The sequence below is a fragment of the Ylistrum balloti genome, unplaced genomic scaffold, assembly GCF_031769215.1.
Source record: "Ylistrum balloti isolate Yb309-2 unplaced genomic scaffold, AGI_CSIRO_Ybal_v1 Utg370460, whole genome shotgun sequence".
NCBI classification, from domain to species: Eukaryota; Metazoa; Mollusca; class Bivalvia; order Pectinida; family Pectinidae; genus Ylistrum; species Ylistrum balloti.
In genome coordinates this window covers 283,988-299,562 of record NW_026782304.1, presented here as the reverse complement: position 1 = coordinate 299,562, position 15,575 = coordinate 283,988, and the positions used below count along the sequence as shown (strand labels likewise).

The 15,575-nt window shown below is 36.1% G+C and overlaps 2 protein-coding genes across 2 annotated transcripts; one reads left to right on the top strand and one right to left on the bottom strand.

The window, feature by feature from the left end:
• Nucleotides 1–2,774: 2,774 nt before the first annotated feature.
• On the top strand, nucleotides 2,775–5,935 carry LOC132555212 (uncharacterized). The gene is made up of 3 exons (XM_060219566.1): nucleotides 2,775–2,863; nucleotides 3,061–3,201; nucleotides 5,144–5,935. Exons 2-3 carry the CDS (start codon nucleotides 3,130–3,132, stop codon nucleotides 5,897–5,899), a joined length of 828 nt encoding a protein of 275 aa, XP_060075549.1. The 5' UTR covers nucleotides 2,775–2,863; nucleotides 3,061–3,129; the 3' UTR covers nucleotides 5,900–5,935.
• Nucleotides 5,936–10,280: 4,345 nt separating this feature from the next.
• On the bottom strand, nucleotides 10,281–14,342 carry LOC132555213 (uncharacterized). Its single transcript, XM_060219567.1, has 3 exons — nucleotides 14,302–14,342; nucleotides 11,849–11,945; nucleotides 10,281–11,085 (listed from the first exon to the last, which is right to left on the bottom strand). Exons 2-3 carry the CDS (start codon nucleotides 11,927–11,929, stop codon nucleotides 10,291–10,293), a joined length of 876 nt encoding a protein of 291 aa, XP_060075550.1. The 5' UTR covers nucleotides 11,930–11,945; nucleotides 14,302–14,342; the 3' UTR covers nucleotides 10,281–10,290.
• Between the last annotated feature and the right edge of the window lie 1,233 nt (nucleotides 14,343–15,575).

The following is a 15,575-nucleotide window of genomic DNA, read 5'->3' as shown; positions in this document are numbered from 1 at the left end:
TGCATGAAGACGTTCGTGTTTTTTTTATATTAACTAGTCAATTTTAATTTACTTTTATGCATGAGTTGCTTATTTGACCAAAACGTGACACATTGTGTATTTTTTTAATTGTGTATACTATTTGTTATCAAACGGCTCATTTTACCGCTGTCTTTATGTCGCCATTGGGAGTGTGTTCGATTCATTAACTGGCGCTACTGACTAGATGTATGGGGCGGTAATAGGATAGCGTTATGACCTTGTTCCCGCTAGTCCGGATTCTGATATACGATACTATCAAGTTACTGCTCACCTGGCCTAATCTGTCAATTAACTCCAGGTATAACAGAAAGGTAAACTATCAATAGGAAAATCTCGGATAAGTCCGTCAAGACTCGTGTTTTGACGGAGACTTGTGTTTTGACGGAATTTGCCCTGTAGGTGCTTTTGTCACTGCTGAGAAAATACATTTGTTTTTGTGTTGTTTATTGAAATGGAGAATAGACGGGCACACTGCCAGTCTCTAGTAAATTGTACCTTTTAATACAAAGTAAGATCTATATGTTACAGTAGTGGTAAATAATAAATGAAACTGCGCCATACATATTGTTTCGTCCTTCTATGACTCGTTAGCGATGACAAAGGCCAAACGTTTGAGGTTTAAAAAACAAAGTGATCGAAAGAAATGTAAAAAATCTTGACGTTGAAGTGTACTGACCCCATAATGCAGAAAATTTAAATAATTTGGTTTGAATGATGATTTATTAGAGCGTCAAATACATGTGAACCGTGTCACCATTTGAAACTTCAAATCTCGGGGACGGACAGTTTTGGTTCAACTTGAGACACGCAAACATCTCGAATAATTCAGTCAAGATTTGAGTTTTGACTGTATATACCGAGCTATAACGTTTGATCACAAAGCAATGCGTTAATCTCCTGAATTTTTCAATATAAGGTAATCAGTGAGAATTTTTTCACTGATATGTACATTGTATATTCTCACCACTTCTTCCTTTAGTTTAAACTTTTTTTTGTATGTTTATATTAATTCCTTTATCAATCTTTTATTGTTTTTTTTTATATTAAATCGACTATAGTATTTTAATATCTTAGAACTATGTAATGCAGAATTCTAGCATATTATTACGCAAAAAAAATGCATTTTTTTGTGAAGTAGAATTTATACAATTTTTTTTTCACTCCAATAAAGAGAAAAAATACTGAAATCATAAGATCCTATAAAATGCTATTACTCATAGCTGTTTACTCGTGTAGCTGAAAAATGAGTACATAAATACAACTTAGCTGTAGCTTTAGTCACCTAAACTAATCAGTTTACAGGACAAGAAGTCTTGCATTGTGAAGAAAATGTCTGTCACAAACCATACTCAAAAAACCAAATGTTTTTCCTTCAGTAAATTGTTAGTATAAAACATGATTGGGGGTGGAATGGAGGTTGGGATCGGGTGAGGAGATGCAGGTTGAGGAGATTATCTCGACGCGATTTCTAGATATCTTAGTGTGATTTGTGGCCCTAAGAAGGACCGTTAATTTTTACAAGTCCCGAGTAAATTCTCACTCATCATAATCCGGAACCGAACTAGTAACGGACAGCGTTTCCTTGATATGTTATCAAGCCGTCTGTGGCTTTGATACCAGATTCTGAGTCGAGATAACGGGATTTCTCGTTGACAGTTTATTCAGCTTTTGATATAGCGTATCTTCCCTCACCTCAAATTTCGCGGCTTTTTGGTGTTTAATGAGGATCGTAAAAGAAAATCTTCTACGTCGACAGGGCGGACTCCGGTAAATTAGATTTTGATGTCACAGCACATGTACTACACATGTGCCATGATATACTATAGTTACTTATAGCTACTTATTGGTAGTTTCCAGTACAGCAACTATTGTTCCTCTTCTCCGAACTCGATACTTTATTTTCAAGGTAGGTTTGTCACTTCCTGATGACACTGTTTCGAGGTTTTGCTCTATAGTTTTAAAGCAACTGTTAATTTTTTTCCATGTCAAGTTTGCTCTTGAAAACAACGGTATTTTACAGGTGCCGTGACTACATTTTCTCGACGATGATTCCATATTCTCCACACTCTCAAAGAGAAAAAGTTGTGTCTTATGCTTGTTTTTGACTTCTGTGAAAATATTTTATGTGGAGTTTTCCTCTTGAGCTGTTTCTTGTGACATTGTTCCAAGGTTTGAAGATATTATTACTGTCTTTGTGGTATATAAGTTTTAATCATATCCCTTTTGAAGCGGCGGTAAGCTAGTGTGGGTAACCCTAACTTCTTCAGTCTTTCATCGTGTTATCCTTCGTCCATGGAATTTGTTTTGTACATATGTACAACTTAGCCCTTCTCCAAACTCCCGACACCTTTTCAATTTCGGTATTAGTTCTATATCAGAAAGAGCTGGCAAAATCGAGATGAGTGCGCACTAATGATGTCAACAATGGCAAAAATGATTTTTTCATCCATGAAGTTGATTATTCCTCTAAGAATTGCAAACATGGAATTCACTAAGTTGACTTTCTCACTCGGTTTGTTCAGTATGCCTATACTTTTTTCGTTAAAAGCTTCGCGAATTTGCGTGTCATTCAATCATTACAAATTACATAAGTTTCTTGAGCAGCTGTGAAATTCGGCTAGTGTCGCTATTTTAGCAGTAACAAATGTCATATTCAAGATTGATTTCTGCTCATGAAGTCAAAGAAGCCGAGGGCGTGAATCGATGTGGTTAAAACTAAATGTCTTTAGAAACGAACGCACCTTTAGTTGAAATTGGTGGATTTCCGGTTTTCGAACCAAGGTTACTCACATGTCAGCCTGCGCTTGCTGTTAGCTAGGGTGCTGTTGAGATATGATACATGGTAAGGATACAGTAACGCCCGTTACATGTCTTAACATGATGTAACCTGTCTATACTTATTGCAATACGCGTAAGTGGGTTTCCCTACGTACTCTGGTTTTCTCCCACAATAAGACTCCTCGTGCTAATATACAGGTGTTTACCTAGCCTTTAGTGATCGTATTTATTTAAAAATACTTTTGTCCTTTTTGTTTTCAGAAATAGTGATGTGACTGTTACAAGACGAGAATAGTTTGATTTATCATCATACCAGATTTGGGAAAAAAGATGCTCAGGTGCCTTCAACGTTTGGGCGTCTCTGAGAAATGTCTCATCTTTTCGAGCCAAGCACAGACCCAGGTATTATGACCCACATAAGTGGAATCTAATCAAAGAGGCGTTTACTGACTACTTATGATGTTTTTGTCAAAGTTTGAGAAAATCTATATTTCTGAGATACAAGTAGGCCAGCTGCATCTGTTATTAACCCGACTGAAATTTAAAATTTTGGTAGGTAGTAAAGGTAAAACATTAGAAAAATGGCTGTTAAGTTTTCTGTTCATGCTGAAATATTTTACATTTGGCAAAAATGTTAATTGCATTGGCGAAACTACAATAATTCAAATAGCAATTATAATCAATATATACAGTAATTATGGTAGAATTTTTTTCCCAGTCGAGTCCAGAAAAATATTTTTAAAATCCGATGGTTTGACTCAACTGTGTTTTTGTCTATCGCCTGTAATCGAGACATCGTATATTTAAACTGACCCTATTTTAGTCGATCATGTCTGATAGCAAGGTATTAATGAAAAGAACAAGACAACATCTCTATTTTATAAAAACAATTATTTTTTATCAAAATACAAATAAATCGTAGGTTAATGACAGTTACTGTGATCATCATTGTCACAAGCACGTGGATAATGCATACAAGATTGAACAAAAGACACACGTTACACTGGGTACTTCGTGAAAACAATACTTAAAAATATACATGTACACATATTGTACTCACATTTATAGTATTTGGATCATTGAGACAAATATTCTCCATCAAAGTCTAAACTATTGATTGAGAGTGTGGAATAAATGACAAATCCCGAATTTTCACCCAAATTTATAGCCCCTTTTGACACTTCCACTCAAATATTGACATTTTCACTCAAATAAAACAACAACTCATGGGCAAAAAGTAAACATGAGATGTTTTATTTCAAAAGCTGTTTGATCGCATAGTTCTTGGTTAAATGAGATAATTACCTGTGCACCTGTATAAACAAAAGGATTAGGTGGATTGATACTGTGAAATTACATTGTGCATGTCGGCCTGTTGACACCCTTACAGCTGACCGATCACACTCGTTACCGACCAGGAAAATTTACCTGAGACAACGTGGTGTCTGAATGTTCGACACAAACATGGAATTTTTTGTACGATTTAGAAGGGACAGACCACAAAATATATTTGACACAACCAAAGTATTCGATTCAACAGTGTTCAATTCATCCATGTTTAATTTACTAAGATAAAGAGGAGAAAAAATCGGGACCGAACGAAACATTTGACTCATCTGATGTATTCGATTCATGTGTGTTTGACACAAGTGAATTTTACTGTACAATACACTTCCTTATCCCCCAGAAACATTGTTACAGGCTCCTGTGATTTTGTAGGTATTCTTAATCCTCAGATTTATTTGTCTACAAACTGTTACAATTTTCTAATAAGGAAATTAATTGCGCTATATTTAGCCACAGTAACAAGTGTCAACAAAAAGAGTGATTTTTTTCAAAAATGACAAAACTTAGGCCCTACTAAAATACATTTATATGATTTTGTAGTGTATTACACTCAATGATTAAGTGATAACATAAGTGTCAGATGTTAACATTCATAATGACAGGTTAACCATAGATATCTTTTGCCAAACCATGCAGCTAGGAGTCACACAATTATCATATTTGTTCTATTTAGTTGTCTTTATGATGGGGATCATATATTGAGTTTTTTGGACCAAGAGTTATATTGTTCAAGAAGTGATGATGGAATAGTTTGACCCAAGTTTCTTTTTGTACAAGTTTCTAGGTTGATATTATAGGTGGGTTAATTGTCTTTTACATGTAATTGCAGTGATTCTTTAAAGTTTCACAGTTATTCTATTAAAGATTTCAAATTTTAACTCCAGTTAAATGCAGCTAAACATTTCTGTTTTAACAAACAGCTGATCTTAACTTTAATATGTTCAAAACTTGAAACAATTTTTGCAAAGTTTATCAGAAATATAACATTTTATTTCAGAGTTACTTTCCAGCTTCATGTTTGTACACTTCCTATTGTGGATTTCACATGAAAACAAAGAGGGAAGCTGCTCAGCAAAACAGATCTGTTAGTCAAAATAAAACTTTGAGGGAATCACAGGATCTTTATCACAAAAGAACTAACGTGAAGCATTGGAATCAGGAAGAATTTCAATCCAAAGTGAAAAGTTCACATTCTCTAATTGATGATATATATCATAAACAGACAAGTGGACATCTTCCTCTATACAAGTTAGATGGTTTAGATCCAATACAGTATACTCTGATATATAACAATGTGTCACAAACGGAACACTATAGACAGAAACGCTTTGCTGTGACTAGTGTATTAGCTAGAATCTGTATTTGTTGGATGATGGGGAATATGGCTTTTGTTTGTGTGGTTGACCATCAAGTAGTACCACAACACATACAATATATTGTTGTCGTTTCCTTTATTCTGTATATGTATGGGATTTGGCGTTTTATGAAAATCCGCAGAGCCTACATGGAGTGTATATTACGACTTTACAGAGAAAACCATGGCTTAAACAAGAAGTATGTTATGATCAAACCATACAAGTTTATGTCTACAAAACAGAAAGTATTTTCACAATCAGACATCAAGAAGTTACATCCGGAGAGATATCCAGAGCATTTCAAGATAGATTGGTGGCAGAAACATCACCTAAAACCAGAGAACTTTATCATGGATTCCAAGAAATTCCTGTCACAAATCCTTGGGAACAAACAGTAACAAATAAGAATGATTAAAACTGTTTCTTTTTTGTGTTTTTTTTGTTTTTTTATTATTTTTTACCTTAGAATGTAATTATGGTAAAGGCTATATTTTTAGGTCATCATCAGGTGGTGGGCTGTGCAAATTGCCCAATGTCTGTGGTCCGTCTATCAATAAACAATTTATCGCTATTTTCTTGAAATTTCATGTGGATGTTCCCCTTGGTAGTTAGTAGTGCCCATTTAATTTGGGGACTGATAAGGAAAAACAAATGGCTGACAGGTGGCCATCTTGGATTTTGACAATAAAAAAATTGTTATTGCTATTTCTTGGTAAGTACTGGAGGAACCCTTTTAAAATTCTATATGTAGATGTTGGTAACTAGTTGTGCTGTTTTGATTTTTGGACTGATTTTGGATTTGGCAGTTATTTCTTCAGATGAATGTTCAAATTTCTTATCAATATGAGCAACAACAGAGGAGAGAAGAGAACAGAAGGGAAAGATCCAACAATGGTGGGTGCATGCCCATGATCATCAGATGTGCTATTCAAATTGCCCTTACTCTGTACACAACTATTTTTTTTATAAATTTCTTGAGAAGTACTGGATGGATCTTCTATTTCAAATGAAGGGTTCACCTTGGTTGTGCCTGTTTGAGTTTGGAACTGATCGGAAAAATAAAATGGCAGACAGGGGGTAATCGTGGATTTCAACTTATGGAAGTTTGTTATTGCTATTTCTTGAAGTACAGAATGGATCTCTCAAATTTCATATGTAGGTACCGTTGATCCCAAGTTGTGCCTGTGTGAGTTTGGGACTGATTAGAAAAAATCAAATGGCTGACAAGCAACAATAATAGATTCGGTAGTGGAAGAATATTATTGTTATTTCTTCATAAGAATGTTCAAAATCTGTATAATTATAGGAGCAAAATCAAAGGAGAGAAGGGGAACAGTTCCCACTTTAAAAGAACAAAGATCAAACGATGGTGGGAGCCATCTCAAAAAAAACCCTGATCCAATTTCAATGAAATTTTGCAGAGACCTTCCCTGGCTTTAGATGACCCAAAATTGTGAATAATACAGTGCCAAGGGCCTGAGGGGTTGGGTCAAAAGGGGTCAAATTGACTTGAACTTCAAAAATCTTCTTCTCAAGACTCAGATATGGTAGAACCAAATACTCTTCATGAATGGAAGCATCTTATGTGAATTTCATGGCCCCATGGTCTCACATTTCCCCGAGGTTAGGGGGTAAAATTTACTATAGTTTTTATAAGAAAACTAGATTTTTGAGCATAATTTGTTTAATTTCCATTGGAAATATTTCAGACTTGGTTTGAATTATGAATGAAGGGGTGTTACAGACAAAATTGGGAGAGAATTTTAGCATTATAATAGAAGAAGAAGAATTTCAAAGTATTTGCTTATCTCCCCTATTAGGGTCCTGCCACTCCAGCCCCAGACCAAATGATTATAAAAAATTGATTTTTTTTTCCACCTAAGCCTGCTTCAGATCCAGTAGGGACAAACCTCTGGTGTTTCCACAGAAGACAGGTTTAAAAAGAATTTGTCCTATTTCCCCTAAATGGCTCTGTGGGACAGAGGGCTTACCTCTTTTATTTCCCTTATACTCTGGGAAACAGATTTTGATATGGAAGACTTTAATTGGAATCCACTTGTGCACATATTCATTTGCTTTCAGTATTATCCAAGATATCTGACAGAAAACTATGGAGAGTTTATCTTCTGTTTCATTTAATCTCATCATTTTATGTGGACTCCTGAACTACATAAGCTTTCTATATGTTTGGTTCAATTTCTGCATATCCTGCCTAAATCTGACCATCTAATCTGGAACCCAGGGTAATTAAATCATTGTCAGATCAGAACCCTCACTAATCCAGTTCACTGTACAAGAACCCTTGCCTGATCAGAACTCTGGTTACCTGTTTATGTAAAATCCTTGTGTTCAGAAACTTTAATAAGCCATTTCCTTGTTTAAGTAGAATCCCTGACTGATCAGAATCTCACTAATCCAGTTCTTTTTTTGAGTAGAATCCTTGCATCGTCTGATTTGACCCCTGTCTAATCCACTTCCCTATGTAAGTATCATCCCTGTCTAAACAGAACCCGTCTAATCCACTTCCCTGTGTAAGTATCATCCTTGTCTGAACAGAACCCCTGTCTAATCCACTTCCCTGTGTAAGTATCATCCTTGTCTAAACAGAACCCGTCTAATCCACTTCCCTGTGTAAGTATCATCCTTGTCTAAACAGAACCCGTCTAATCCACTTCCCTATGTAAGTATCATCCCTGTCTAAACAGAACCCGTCTAATCCACTTCCCTGTGTAAGTATCATCCTTGTCTAAACAGAACCCGTCTAATCCACTTCCCTATGTAAGTATCATCCTTGTCTAAACAGAACCCGTCTAATCCACTTCCCTGTAAGTAACATCCTTGTCTGAACAGAACGCCTGTCTTATCCAGTTTCCTGTGTTAGTAACATCCCTCTCTGAACAGAACCCCTGTCTAATCCACTTCCCTGTGTAAGTAACATTCTTGTCTGAACAGAACCCCTGTCTAATCCACTTCCCTGTGTAAGTAACATCCTTGTCTGAACAGAACCCCTGTCTAATCCACTTCCCTGTGTAAGTAACATCCTTGTCTGAACAGAACCCCTGTCTAATCCACTTCCCTGTGTAAGTAACATCCTTGTCTGAACAGAACCCCTGTCTAATCCAGTTCCCTGTAAGTAACATCCCTGTCTGAATAGAACCCCTGTCTAATCCAGTTCCCTGTAAGTAACATCCTTGTCTAAACAGAACCCCTGTCTAATCCACTTCCCTGTAAGTAACATCCTTGTCTGAACAGAACCCCTGTCTAATCCACTTCCCTGTGTAAGTAACATCCTTGTCTGAACAGAACCCCTGTCTAATCCAGTTCCCTGTAAGTAACATCCCTGTCTGAACAGAACCCCTGTCTAATCCACTTCCCTGTGTAAGTAACATCCTTGTCTGAACAGAACCCCTGTCTAATCCACTTCCCTGTGTAAGTAACATCCTTGTCTGAACAGAACCCCTGTCTAATCCACTTCCCTGTGTAAGTAACATCCTTGTCTGAACAGAACCCCTGTCTAATCCACTTCCCTGTGTAAGTAACATCCTTGTCTGAACAGAACCCCTGTCTAATCCACTTCCCTGTGTAAGTAACATCCTTGTCTGAACAGAACCCCTGTCTAATCCAGTTCCCTGTAAGTAACATCCTTGTCTGAACAGAACCCCTGTCTAATCCACTTCCCTGTGTAAGTAACATCCTTGTCTGAACAGAACCCCTGTCTAATCCAGTTCCCTGTGTAAGTAACATCCTTGTCTGAACAGAACCCCTGTCTAATCCACTTCCCTATGTAAGTAACATCCTTGTCTGAACAGAACCCCTGTCTAATCCACTTCCTTGTGTAAGTATCATCCTTGTCTGAACAGAACCCCTGTCTAATCCAGTTCCCTATGTTAGCTAAACCAGTCTACAGCGGACGTAATATTTGGCCCCAGTATTTACCTTCAATATTACAAGGCATAGAAGTCAGCTGTTATGGTGGTTGAACATTCCTCTTACACATTCTCCACTATCCTCCTGGTCAAACCCATCTGTCAGTTTGAGGTTAATTTTTTTAAACCTCTAAACGTTCTGGTGAGATTACTAGACCTTTCTTACACTCGGATGTGCATCATAAGTGGTAGACAAAATATTTTTCTAAAATACATTTCGGCACAGGACATTTCCTTGTGTATTGTCACTTTCTTTTGTCAGAATGTTTGCAAATATCAAGATTACATGGTTTAGGGGTGTATCCTTCTTAAGTTTCCATTACCCAAAATTACACATGTATACTACAATATTACCTATAACTGGCTTGTCTCAAACTAAGTAGACTTATCACCATGACGTGAAGTTGTTTTCCTGAAAGGCAGTTTGATCAGTTGTTTATGATTTATACTTTCTGTTTTTATAATCCAAATCTTGTCAGTTTTCTAACAGATTTCTTTCAAATTTATGTGTTTTAAAACTATGACACAAAATTGTTTTTATGAACAGCATTTTTATTTAATCATATTTCAGAATTTATTTCAGAATTATTGTTCTTTGTGTTTATTTCAAGATCATCAAGATTTGTTTCCACCCATCTCTTGAAAAGTAATTCACCATCAAAGCACACAGCACTATTTTTCCTCTTGTGACTCCTTATTACTGTTTCCATATTTGTAATTTTATCAGAATGCAATAAATCTTTGGATATATATCTAGGATTTCATGGGATGGGTGTATGGTGTTCTGCCCCTCTGTATAAACATGCAGTTCTGTTGATGTTTCAGTTTTTTATGCTAAAAACAAGATACAATATCAAATTTTCTTACTTTAATTCTTTAAATTTTTTTGGACCAAATCCACAAAACTCATTGTACCCGCTAAGTTCCTGGAAACATTCTGGTAAAAGTCGACACCGTGTTTGTTTAATGGTGATATTTCCTGACAGTAACCCATACAAGGATTTCTCCCAGTTCTCCATATATTTAATGTCTGAACCAGTGAAATGTTGCTGTTTTGTCCAGAAAACCAAGTATGGTTTAACAGCAATGTATTTGTCTTGTTCACCATTCTCCTTATAAATACGAAGAACACGTTTTCTGATATCTGTTTGCATTAATGCTATGCCAAATGGGGTAATAACTGACAAAACCGCAGTCAATAAGAATGTCCAACTGGACATTGACATTGGGTATGAGATAGAGAATGGGTCTTGACCTAGACTGATCATTGTATTCCATTGTCGATGAAAACTTTGTAATGTCACCAGTTCTATAAGGCACAAGCAAGCTTTTAATGCAGTGTTGATTAATAATGACCTACGCTGAAGTTTGTCTATATAGATCAAAGAGTAATTGGCAGGAACCTTATCCTCTCTGTGAAGATTTTTTAATTCATCGATATAAGTATCGTCAAATGATGACTGTATGTATCGTGGACTCTGCTTTTGTTTTGATTCCAGTTTTTGTGCACTTGGATGCAGTGTAACTTTTTTTGGAGGCCTTGACTGCTGGTTTACTTTATGACTTTGATGACGACTTGTACTGGAGTTTGCATCACTGGATTTCAATCTAACCTCAGAGGATGGCTTTGTCCAACAAAATTGTCTGTACTCAAAAACCTAAAACAAGAAAGACATAAATACAAAAAAAAAAAAAAAAAAAAAAAAGAGTATGGGTAAAACTTACGAAAATACAAATTTGGGCCCTGAATTTGGTACACTGCACATTGCCATGAATGACCAATGTTTACACCAAGTTTTATGATACTTGAATAACTTGACAAAGTTAAGCTCCGGACAAGATAGGAAGGATGAAAAGATGGATGGACAAGGTGGTGACTCTATTCTCCTGAAAATTTTCAGGGAGCATAAAAAAAAACAATTATTTCCCATCCTGTGCCTTACAAGAGTGTAAAATATTAAATGGTTATACATTTTTTTTCCTGTTACAATTCAAGTATTAAATAATGGCTGTAACTTACTTTTTAATGCAAAAATTTATGCAGAAATGAACAAACAATTTCAAGATATGTCACCATGCAGCAAAATCCTATCTCTGATGATCAGACTTTGAAAGCAAGAAGAAAATGTAACGAAAAGTTAATGAAATTGTTACCTTCAACAAAATTGTAATTGAATGCCATATACTTACCAGGATAAGTAAACAAATCAAGTAAGTTTTTCATTTGTACAAGGAATTTTTTTTACTCTTTTCACCTTTAACAATTCAAAGCCTTCTTCACAAAAATAGATTTAAAATGTTTCTTAACTTTAAACTCCTATGTGAGGGTTCTTGCACAATAATTATTAATAGAAAGAACACAGATTTGATTAAGTTTTTATCCTGGCATCACATAATAACACTAAAATGTGAAATTTTTACCCTGTCATGCCTTCGATTTTGTATGGGAAGACGAGCCACCAGGCGATACATCACAGGCGATAGCTTGCTGAAGCTCAACATTGTTGTTCACACTTCTCTGAAATATAAACACAATATCACATCAGGGTTTTCTTATCATTATGCTAAGTTTGATCAAGAAAAGATACTATCTGTGAAATGGGATCCCAGAGGGATTCTTTGCCTCTAACAGCTGAATCTTTTCTATCTTTCCTCTGGTCTTGCTCTTAATTCCATGACATTTGAAAATTCCTCTGAAGAAAACTGATAGCTTTCACTGTCAAAATTCAAGATGGTCACCTGTCAGCCACTTTGTTTTTCTGATAAGTCCCAAAATTAGGACCAAGGGAAACCAACATGCAAGATTTCAGAAGATCCATTCAGTATTTCTAAAGAAATAGTAATAACAAGAATTGTTTATGAAAAGACAATGTACATCTGACCACAGAGGTAGGGCAATTGAATAGACCACCATCTGATGATAAAGGGCTAAAACATTCCCATTTAACATGGATTTCACTGATGCTCAAACTTGTGAGCCAAGAGTGCAAGATTAGAAATTAAAGAGAAAGAAACTCTCAATTTTAAAGGTAGAATCACCTTATACATTTGATTTATTTGACAAGCAGTGTGAAGAGATCCAAGGTAATCAATGAAGTTGTATTCTCACTTTAGTGAGTTTTTAGTAAATCACATTACAATTTTTTTTAGGTTATTGCAGAGAAGATACAATCATTGCAGCATTTCAAAAATTAACACAAACACGCATTTTATTGGTTTTACATCGTTTTATGTTAACCTTATACGCAGGCCAGGGAAATTGGTCACATTCTGCTGTGTATGCGTGAAATACAAGATTTAGAGTTAAACACACTTTTGCATACAGTGACACAGTCACTTGGCTGGCTTGGTTAATTTCTAACCACTAGGTTCCATTTTGTAATACTGTGTGTTATTGGGGAAGCTCATAACTCTGGTATTTTGTAACAAGGTACCCTGTACCTGTTCGTTTTCCTATTTCGTTGCCATGTTGTCGGAAGCAGTTTCCTTATGTTAACTGACTTTGTAGGATTTTGATAGTGGAATCTCCTGGTAAGAGATTATTTTGGGTCTATAAAGCCGATAATATTCGGGTACTTGCTCTCTCGACTTCTAGTCGACAGCTGATTACTATACACTGTCAGGTGAGGTTCACCTCCTTACTTCGTCTCGTCAGCGAGATGTTCTTTTCTACTTAGAATTCCATTCTGCCTGTGAGTGGGACAACCCCTCTGTTTCCTCACTACTCCGTCCTGACAGTAGGATGAGAGCGCTGCTCTCTTAATACTTTCCTTGCACTGTTCTTTCAGTGGGATGGTTAAACTTTTATATTATATAGATGACTGTAAGCTGATACTTGTACCTGTCAGGGAATGGGGGTTGGCCTTATTTATGTAGGGTAGTTTTGATAGAGTGAAGGTTGTGGGCCGGGTGGTCATTTGCATACATGTACCCCTGCTGAGTTAAGCAGTGGGAACACCTCTACAATGGGAGGGAGATTGATATATAAATGTTGATGTCTTGGTATCCCAAGGCACATCCACAGTATTTTGTGATAGTACTACACATTTGTTACATACTTTGGGGACACTGCAGTGGTTATTTCCTTGGGGCATACTAGTAGTTACATTTTACACAAGTTCTACTAATATTATCTAGCTTTAGCTAGAATCTTATAACATATCTATAGACCAGTTGACATTTTGCTATTACATGCATGTTTATAGTGCTAAATTAAGGGTCTATATTGACCTGTCTGAGATTGTCCATCTTTAGGACTAATGAATATACTTGAGAGCCTCATGTTTATTCATTCGCTGTAAATATCATCATAGTTATTTATTGTTGAACTTTAAATACTTCTTTTGGTGGTCATTTCACTATATGCCATTAACACCATGAACCTGGGGTAGTAGGAGTAGACATGACTGGGTGTTGCTTGTTGACAATATTCGACTTAGAATACAACGCGAGTGGAGGCAGCGCCCTCTTGTGTTGAGGCTCTTAATCCTACTACAGTTATAAGATCATAGGTACTTGTTGGCATGATACTGTATGTACAAGCCTCGTCTGTCAAAACACGTATACTAGTGTTTTGACCGACGAGGCTGGTGTCTGTGTGGACATCAACCGACGAATGTGATCTTTTTTAATTTGTTATAAAGTTTACGGAGTACAAACAACTGCATAACCTCCAGAAGCTTAATTTCAAAAGCGCAAAATCTTTCGCTTATATAGTCTCATTTTACATTTAACAAATTACATTCGTGTCCCCATAAAAAAATCTACTGTGAATGGGCTGTGATAAAATCTAAAAAATACAAGTACAGCAGTGTTAAGTAATACAAAAGTGTTTAGTCTACACAATAATACATTGATACTTTAAATTCAATTACCACAACTTCACGCTCTTCGTCGATTCACATGTCAATGTCACCACCATGTTGTGTAAAACGGCGCGTTCGCTTCGACCGGAAATGTGGCTAACCCGTTTAATTCTCCGTACTCAGAAAAATATCTTCAGTACTTTCTCCGAAGAATCAATCTCGCCATCACCCCTAATTAATATCAATCTCATTCTCACCCCTTGTTAATATCAATTTCATCCTCAGACCTAATTGATATCAATCTAAATCCACGGCATCAACAGATTTAACAATAAATAGTAATATTCTCAAGATGGCTACCATGGCGGCCATCTTTAATGCAACAGCGTATCACACAACTTTTAAATTTGAGGAGTATTAAGCACAAGTACTAACAAATACTTTGTTGGCAACAGTTGGTGTTGATACCTCGTGAAGTGAGAAATTTTTCTCGCAGACCCAGACTAGAAATTGACGGTCGAGATTGTTTCAGTATGTGTACTGTTAATAACAGTGTAACACATAGTTGCTATTTTCACTCCTAATAACTATTTACACATCATGGCCTAACGCTTTACATGAAATTCTCACAGAGTTAAGTTATCATATTCGTGTTATACATGAAAAAAATACTTTCGTGCGACTCGGGTAACTTTTCTCAATGTAATTCTCAACTTTTGTAGTGTTTCTAAAAAATTGACCCGGGTTCGCACTTTCCAACTTGTTTTTCTCAATAACCACAACTTACCACATCTCAGTACCAGAGACCTTATTTAGGTATTTGTCGACATCGCTCGTACTTTCAACTTGTGACTCTTCAATAAGCAGTTCTAATTTTTCACAACTTGCAACTTTCATTCCAAAATTTGATAATAACCCAATTCGCCTATGACCGCCAGCTTTTTATTAGCTTAATCATAATTTTGCTATGTGCATATTATATATATATACACAATGTATGTGGTTTCTACATAAGCATGTGTATATGTGGAACACGTGCATGCCTCCATGTCGAAATCAAACATAGAATATAGGTCACTCTGACCTACAAATGACACAGCAGTAAAGTAATGTCCAATGTGAACACAAATGCCAAGTTTTAATGATAACTTAATGTTTTCGGACGTACGAACGGAGTGGGGGTAAACACTAAACGTTATTCCAATATTGTTTGGGAGCATAAAAATGTGCTTAATTGTGGAAAAGTTTCTTTGTTTTCAGCGCAATGCTTAAAAGAGGTGTCATAAAACATAGCAAAAGCTAGCTCTCTACAGCCGCATCGTTTTTATTTCTGGTCACAGCAA